Here is an 8547-nt window from a genome sequence, read left to right as displayed (position 1 = left end):
AGGGGGGAGGGGGGAGGGGGGAGCTCAACCTAAGCTGAGGTGTAGTGTAGGTGTAGGTAGCTGCTCTCCCGTGTTGTGCTATCGATTGCTAGGTCGACACGGATGCTTGAAACAAAGATGAGGGGCATTGATAATAGCTGTGACTGTTTTATCATGCATGATTGAAGCTCACCTTAGGTAAAATGTTTATTTATCAGACACAATTGGAGCCAACAGAAACCAGTCTGGTAGGCAGATAAAATGATGTGGTGAGAGAAGAGGGTGATGGATGGAATGAAGATGGAAGAGAAGAGAGAGAAAAAGGCTGGCTACAAGAGGGGAGGACAAAGTGTTTATGAATGGTTCCTGGAAACAAGAGGAAATCTGTCGATCGAGACTGACAAAAGTCGAAGCCAATCCCTACCACTTCCTTCTGATCCAGTAAACGGCCGACACGAGAAAAACTGACTGCCTCCTACGTACCTGTCGCCCTCCCCATCTCTCTCAACTTGCACATTCCTCCATGTCTCTCACCAAAATTTACCTACGAGGTGGGGCACCGATTGACGTTGGAGGGGTGAAAATGATCTCACAATATCTTACCCTTGGTCAATTCGACCAGAGGCTAGAGGAGGGGTCCGATTCTCCCCTGGACTGGCCCCACCTTTGGAGGCTTCACAATCGCCCAGATCCAACCCATCCCACGCCCACCTCGCTAGAAGCCATCTCAATGGCTCGCCGCTCACTCTGGAGATCCATAACTAATTGCATGTACAGCAAACGGCCGACAAGAGGCAATACCAGGGTCCTGGCGTATAGCAGGACACTGGACAGTGAATATGGTATAGCATGGCTCGCTTGCGTGTCAAGCATCAGATCCATCCATGGGTCATGGAATGTATATTCATGTGGAAAAGTCACCTTTTTGCCGCCTTAGCACATTTCACGCCCGCCGATGCAACGCCGCACCGAGACCGAGAAAGTCAGAACGGACAGTACGCCGCCGTAGGTCATCTACACACCACCATTGGTGTCTCCACGTAGACACGAACATTGTATTCTGCCATACTTTAAGCTGTTTCTCTGTGTCAATATGCACAGCATGTCTCCACGTATCAAACTCAACTACATGTGACTATTATCAGATTATGCTTCGCTCCCGTTGATTCCCGGCGCTGCGGGCTCATCTTGCCCGTTGCCCGCCCCATCGCAACTCAGTCTCGTCGTGTCGGCTTGAGGACGTCTTCCGGTTGGACAGTTCCCGTCCTGATCAGGAGCCAAGTCAACAAGGTATGTATAATGAGAACAACACGATGCCTCGCGCCTCCGGAAGGCTGCATATCAACAAGGTGCATGACGGCAAGGTCTACTCTGTACATTGGTAGTCTAGTCTAATTGAACTGCCAAAGCCTCGCTTTCATACCGATTAAACTATGTTCCCACTTCATTCAGGTAGACATGACGTTCCAACAAAAATTACACCCATCTACTGTGCTACATTCAATTGTCGGTCAGCTTCCAAAGTCGACCGATGAAAATTGATGTGTTCTGATAGACATGGATGCAGATGAACTGATCTGAGTCCGTGCCTACCATCATCTCATGACAAGATGCACTGCGGGCCAACAATAGACCCGAGATATCCCACCCCTCACCTCCAGAGAATAGTGACAGAATGGATCTTTAATCGCTTATACCGCCGAAGATGTGGTTTGATATTCAAAGAGCGCGGCCTTACCGCGATGTATTAGACATGATCTGATTGTAGAGGGTAGTATCTACAACTAGGTAGGTAGGCATAATCACACATTGCTGGCTATGGGTGATGGTGGGTATCCACAGAGCGACTAATCGATTCATCTCTATCTTTATCGTTATCTACTATGCCATTCTTCCATTTGACTGAGTAACCCTGGTTCACAAATTCAAGATCATAATGCTGCCCACCCGAAACGCCGTTTGTAGCAACCCAAGTCCTTCGCCAGATTTTGTCCTTTAGAAACGTTCCTTCATTCTCGCCGCAACTGTTCGAAGGTTGCCATACACCTTGCCGGGTGGCTTTCCGAGAATGAGGCTCACGACTGACTCTCGAGCAAGGTGAATGTTTTTGAATCCACCCAGAATATGAATCTTGCTATCGGCCAGAACGATACGTGTTCTGCTAGCGTTCTCAATAGCGAACTTCGTCTTTCCATCCTTTCCAGCAATTCGTCCAATAGCACGGGCTTGGCTGTCGCCATGCATCGTTCGCACATCCTTGATCTCGAAGCTCTGAATGTAAAGGTCGTCTAGTCGTAGCAGGGCGATAGCGTCGTCCACGTCAAAGCCCAAGGTGAAGGCCTTGACAAAGTCCTCTCCCTTCTGCAGCGCTCCGGACTCGGTAGTGTGCTTTGATGACCTCAACTCGACCGTCTTGCGCTTGATGTTCATTCGGCATTGCAACTTGAGGTGCTCAACCAATGGCGGGTAAATGGATGTCCATGACTGTTTTAGAGGTGTCATTCGGTGAGGAGGGATAGGAATCTTGCGTGTCTCGACCCTGGTGACGGGATCCTAGTAAGGCGGTTAGGAATATGAGTAGGATATGGTGGCGCAAATTCGCACTCACAATGTCTCTGGCGGGCGCAAACCGAGGTCGTCCTTCCTCGTCGATTTGCATATCGTTGCTATCCTCGACGGGCACGAGGACATTCGCATCGGCATCCTCAGCGCCAGGCGCATCTAACAGAAACTCTTCATCGGCACCTGGATAAAAGTCAGACACATGCATCATAATTCACAGTCCATTCAGACTTTCTGTACTTACCTTCAACTGGGAGCGAAATATCGTTGGCGAGCGGGGCACTCTCGGCCTGCTTCAGTGCTGTTGGCGCAGGCATTTTTGAATTTATCTGATAGATATCCCGGAAAGATTAATGGGATCAAGATGCAAGAGACGTGCTTCGAAAAGGATTGTTTGAGATTTGTCACAAACGGGGGGGAAAAAATCGTCAAGGTCAACCTGACTTTCAAAGGTCTGTTCGGTGGGGTGCGTTTCTCGACTTTCGGCCGCACTGAACAAAAATTTGTGTGACTTATCGGAGCTTATCGATTGGCTCGCTGTTTGCAGTCGGCTAGGCGCGTCATGGAGTGACTTTTCTGCAGGGCCATGAAAAGGTGCCGTACAGCTTGATTAGCATGAATCGACTGTGACGGAATCTGTTGCTCACTATCTCCGTCCTGTCTTCGCCCGTCCTCTGGTTCCAATTCCAGACCTTGCAACCTAAAGTTTTCCCGGTTTTAGGTTTTTTGTCGTACCCCAGCTCTTGTGTCTTTTTGTTCTTCAGTCAGACACCATGATGCTGGAATGATGGCCAAGGGTATCCCCTCTTCTGTGATCGGGCGCTGCTTGGGGACCTCGTCCAACTATTCTCCAGCAATATTCGCTTCGACACCCATACGTACTGTGACAGATCTCAGTGCGAGATGGCCGACGACTCCCATTCTTTTCTCCAATGTCCGGTTGAATCATACCCAGCGACAAACCCAGATTTGGAAGCAAACCGTCAGTAATGGTGTGCCTGGAACGCCGGTATTTCCATTATGTCATGCCATCAAGCCTCAAAAATCTATGCGCGAGCGCACAACCCCTCTCACGGCACGATCCTTAATTTCTCAACCATCTGCCTTGTTATCTTGGTCGGCGATTACTTGGCAGCAACATCGCCTCTACAGTGGCAGAGGCAGCAGCAGTGGAAATGGAAATGGACCAAAATGTTCTTGCGGCAAGGATATCACAGACACCCCCCCTACACCAGCAAGAACTACGGAAGACTTGAAAAAGGTAAAGCCATCGACACTAAGTGAAACGAGCAAAGATGCTACAAACCAAACTACCAAGTCCGGGGATCAAGTGCCTGCAGGAACGGATTCTGAGCCAGTTTCTTACATGTCCTACCTACACCTACCGAGGATGCCGCATCGACCAACTAAGGATGAACTGCTCGAGGCCGCCAATGGCTTTTGGCAGCGACTCAAGGTCCGTCTAAAATGGATATCGATCAGGAGTATGAGACCATGGAATATCGATGAATGGGGTGCTTTTGTGTCGTGGTTCCTTTTCGGCCACCTCGCTTGGATTATTGTCGGAACAACAACATTCTTCTCATTAATTATCTTGTCCATCAACACCGTTGTAGCCCAAGGTATGAACATATTTTGCATACATAAAGCAGACATCTTACTAACGAGAAATAGAAACACTCGCCCAATGGGTGGGTGACTATCTGACTCAGTCCGCTGGTGTCACTGTTGTCTTCGAGTCGGCCATTGTTCCCAAGTGGCGGGATAACGTCATCTCTTTCCGCAATGTGTTTGTCTCACGACGACCTGGTCAGGGTAATGTTTCGTCTGTGAGCAAGGGTTCATCAGATGCCGCCGCTGAGGCTGCTGCTGGCCGCAAAGCCGAGGCGCCCGAAGTTGAGGACGATGGGAACTATACCCAGTTCGACATTACGCTGTCAACAGTCAACGTTACACTTTCGTTTTTGAATTGGTGGAACGGCAAAGGCTTGCTCAAGGATGTTGAAATTAAAGGCGTTCGCGGTGTTCTTGACAGGACTTCGGTGACCTGGCCAGTCGAAGAGGTTGATCCATTATCGTACCGCCATAAACACCAGCCGGGAGACTTCGAAATAGAAAAGTTCAAGATGGAGGACCTTCTACTTACCGTCCACCAGCCGGGCGGATTCCGACCATTTTCTGTCAGCATATTCTCTTGCGAGTTGCCCCAACTTCGAAAACAGTGGCTCTTCTACGACTTCCTTTCAGCCAACCACATGTCAGGGTCTTTCGATGGCTCACTGTTTACGATCCATCCCCGGCAAGTCCACGGTGTGGTGCCCAGCGGTAATGGCGATCCAGAAGCCTCTGTTGGCTTCGGCGACCCCAAGGCTTGGAAGAAGTTCAGCCGGCTTCGCATAGATGGCTTGAAGATAGATCACCTAAATCGTGGTGTAGAGGGTCCGTTTGGTTGGATTTATGAAGGGAATGTTGACATTGTAGCTGATGTCATGTTCCCTGCTGACACTGACGAGAGTATTACCAAGGTTATGGCCGACTTTTACGACCAGCTCGAAGATATCGTCGACACAAACAGACATCGATTTATTCGAAACATACAAGAACAGGGGCCCGCTCTTCTTACGTCAGGGCATCTTTCAAACTTTACCAGCGATCTTCTTGGCGACAAGCCCGCCGAGGAGGAGCCACAAACAAGCGAGGAGGAGCGCCGATACCTGATCATGGACCTTCGGATTTCCATGAACGACGTTAAAGCCGCAGTGCCTCTTTTCACCAAGGACATGTCCTATGTCAACCAGGCGTTGGTCCGGCCTATCGTTGCGTACATCAACGCCAAGAAGACGTACATCCCGATTAACTGCCGCATTGTGAAGCGAGCCAGCGATTTTGATGGCAGCTGGTCCATCTTTGACTGTGGTCTCATGAACGATATGTCAGCAGAGACGTACGATGCGTTTGCAAACGATGTTGAAAACCAGCAGAGCCGTGTCCGGCGGTTTAAGAAGGTCGGCTTTTGGACCTTGTCGGTTGCTGTTCATGCCCTCTTCATGGGCATGGCGGGTAATGTGGTGTGAGCTGCCATAGACGGGTCACCGTTCCTCGATCTGTTCTGCTCTTAATTTCTCGGAGCATACGGCTCGAAACGACGCATTTGCGACTTGTATTATTTTATTTTTCTCTAAGGCGCCGTCCGAAGATAACGACGTTTGTAAAAGGCAACAGAGGCGTTTGGGGTTATTTACGACATGACTACCTGTTACCCGCATTGACGGGTTTTGATATATCCACGACAAGATTTTGCCCATGATGACTCTACTCAAATTCTTAATGTTTCCACGGAGCAAAACGATGAGCGGGTGGTTGAGATACCCTTGCGGTACTGGTAATGTTCACCGAAGATGAAATAATAGATAGGCTCTTGCAAACGAATAAACATGATCTATGGTCTATTTCAAGGACTTGGCTTCTCCATTCTTCTAGACATGATGCACAAGACTTCTAATTACAGCTTTCAGCCATCCAGTTACTGTGAAACACGACAGCCCGGACCTAGTATATCCATGTGTCATAAAAGTTTTTGAAGCAAATCGTCTTCTACTAACATTAGGCCCTTCTGTGGAAATCTAGTACGTATACCAAGAGCATAAAAAGATGCCGCCATGAACCCGATTCGCCATGTTTCCCGTATATGATCCTTGACGCTTTTCAATCTTTAGGGCATTAACCACTTTTGCATGCCTGCTGCCTTTCCCTCCCAGAGCACCTCCGCCATACTCCCCTGCTTCTGCCCTCGAGTAACCGAGAGGGTTTCGAGGCGACGCCGCGGGACTTGATTGTCATCTTTGCGTCGACGGCATGCCGAGTTGGCAAACAGTTGGACGGGGGCGGGAGTGTACAAGTCGAGGCTGGAAGCGGTGGGTCGGAACCCAGGGGCGAGAGGTCTCCTTCGTGTGTTACTGAGAACCACTTCACATAAAGTCATCACTAGAGAAAGAGTCAGTTTGGCGAGTTCTTCAAGATTCAGAGCCAATTACTCACTCTCCAAAGTCATCGTTGTCGTCGTAGGTGGTAGTGTCCGCAACGTTAGCACGGCCAGTGACGAGGGAAGTCTTGGTTTTGGCAGCCTTTGACTTCTTGCCGCCCTTGTCGGCAGCCTTCTCCTCCCTCATCTTTTCGTTACCCAAAGCAGTCATGCTGCTGGCGAGTTTCTTGATCTGTTCGCTGTTCATCTCCTTGGCAAGGGCCTTGGTGAAGTCTTGGAGGAACAGAGAGTAGTGGGCGCTCTTTGCGTTGGCCGAGATGAGAGGAGCGATGCTTGCTCGGAGGGTCTCGAACTGGAGCTTGGTCTTTGGCTGGAAGAGAGGCAGCTTGGAGATGTCGACGGTCTTGGTGGGATCATTGGCGTCGACGACGACAGTAGCGGGACGAGCCTTGGAACGGTTGGCACTGATTCCAATATCTCCAAACATATCGGCAGCGTGTGCGAGATCGGCCTCCTGCTCGGTGCGCCGGAGTCGCTCACGCTTCTCGCCCTCGGTCTCCTCGTATTCATCGGATTCCTCGGCTTCAGCCTTCTGCTGGGCACGCTCGGCTTGGTGTTGGGCGATTCGCAGACCCTTGGGCTTCTTGGCAGCTGCGGCGGCGGCGGCAGCCTTCTGCTTGACCTCGGCAGCCTTGCGCTCCTTTTCACGCTCGGCCTCGGAGTCATCGGCATCCCACGAATCTAGGACCTGTAGAGAAGATTGTGTCAGTCGGGAGCGGGAGTGGACAGCTCAGCGCAACAGGACTCGTAAGGTAACAAGACAAAGCCAGACAAGATCAAAGACTTACATCTCCATCGTCCTCTTCATCGTCGAACTTGCGGCGAGCAGCAACGGCTGCGGCACCAACGGCAGGGGCAGCGGAGGAGGAGGAGCTGTCGTCGCTCTCCTCTTCATCTATAGACGTGTCAGTTAGCAAAGACGTCCTTCCATTCTACCATGTTGTACGCGAGGGAGGGACAGAGAGCGACCCCGCAAAAATCCATCCATCGTTGGATAAGACGTCACGATAATCTGGGCAAGAAGATTTACGTACCCCACTTCTTAGGAGGCATGATGTCGGTCGGTATATCGGTCTTTGATGACGGGTTGTGTTTGGTGATTTGCGGGAGTTTGAAGTCGCAGTTATGTTTTAGGGCGCGTGAATGTGGCAGAGGGAAATGAAGTTTTGTGTGTGGTGCGGTGCCCAAGTTGTGCGCCTGTAGTGGGTGGGTGTTGATGTTGGGCTGGCTACGGTACAAAACGGGTCGATGGATCTTCCAACAACCTACTTACACTAGGTATTAGCCCAGTAGTATTCTCTTGTTCTTCGTTCCCTTGGCTACTACTATACTGAGTTTGTTCCTAGGTTTGTAGCCAAGCTTGTTATTAACTTTGCATTCAACCTCTATATCTATATGTATATGCTACAGCCAGTTGATTTCCTATTAACCAAAGTACTTAAGGCAACACTTACTAAACGAACTGATTTAGGTCTGTTATTTGCGTGATTATGAATAACAAAATGTTAAACATGAGAAAAGTGTTACTCATCAGGCACAAAACTGATCAACCTAAGCAAAACAATGATGGAGGGGTCGTTAATCAAGGAGGGGCAACCTTTTTTTTTCTTCGTTCTCATGCATATTACCTGTGGATACGGATACAGTTGACGTCAGGCAAACTGGGGTGGTCCTTCGGCAGTCGACACCATAAACTGGATAGGAAAATAGTCAAATAAATTACGAAGTCAGGTATTCAGCGTTGATAACGCGGTACAGTCAGTAACTTACGCATCTACGTTCCTACAGTTATTTGACATACTCTTTACTTGTACACCAAGAAGACGCCGATCAAACATGTAAATGATAGCGTAGATTTGAACTATATATAAAGTATCAAAATATTAAAGTTGCTCAAGGTATGGGAAATGAATTTAGCAAGTCATTTTATGTTATCTTTCGAAATAGTCTTCGAGTCTTTATCT

General features: G+C 49.3%; 3 protein-coding genes across 3 annotated transcripts; 1 reads left to right on the top strand and 2 right to left on the bottom strand.

Annotated features, from left to right (window-relative positions):
• Positions 1–1974: 1974 nt before the first annotated feature.
• On the bottom strand, positions 1975–2858 carry FPSE_03383 (uncharacterized protein; the record flags this gene model as incomplete). The annotated part of the gene is made up of 3 exons (XM_009256502.1): positions 1975–2532; positions 2588–2724; positions 2786–2858. The coding sequence occupies 3 exons, from the start codon at positions 2856–2858 to the stop codon at positions 1975–1977; spliced, it is 768 nt and encodes a 255-aa protein (XP_009254777.1).
• A 470-nt stretch (positions 2859–3328) lies between these two features.
• FPSE_03382 (uncharacterized protein) lies at positions 3329–5615 on the top strand (the record flags this gene model as incomplete). The annotated part of the gene is made up of 2 exons (XM_009256501.1): positions 3329–4163; positions 4216–5615. 2 exons carry the CDS (start codon positions 3329–3331, stop codon positions 5613–5615), a joined length of 2235 nt encoding a protein of 744 aa, XP_009254776.1.
• A 638-nt stretch (positions 5616–6253) lies between these two features.
• On the bottom strand, positions 6254–8421 carry FPSE_03381 (uncharacterized protein; the record flags this gene model as incomplete). The annotated part of the gene is made up of 8 exons (XM_009256500.1): positions 6254–6497; positions 6580–7271; positions 7372–7478; positions 7618–7780; positions 7857–7925; positions 8038–8056; positions 8212–8277; positions 8354–8421. 8 exons carry the CDS (start codon positions 8419–8421, stop codon positions 6254–6256), a joined length of 1428 nt encoding a protein of 475 aa, XP_009254775.1.
• Between the last annotated feature and the right edge of the window lie 126 nt (positions 8422–8547).

The sequence above is a fragment of the Fusarium pseudograminearum genome, chromosome 1 (genome assembly GCF_000303195.2).
Source record: "Fusarium pseudograminearum CS3096 chromosome 1, whole genome shotgun sequence".
NCBI lineage: Eukaryota > Fungi > Ascomycota > Sordariomycetes > Hypocreales > Nectriaceae > Fusarium > Fusarium pseudograminearum.
The sequence above is the reverse complement of the archived record's forward strand: the minus strand, read 5'-3'. Positions and strand labels throughout refer to the sequence as shown.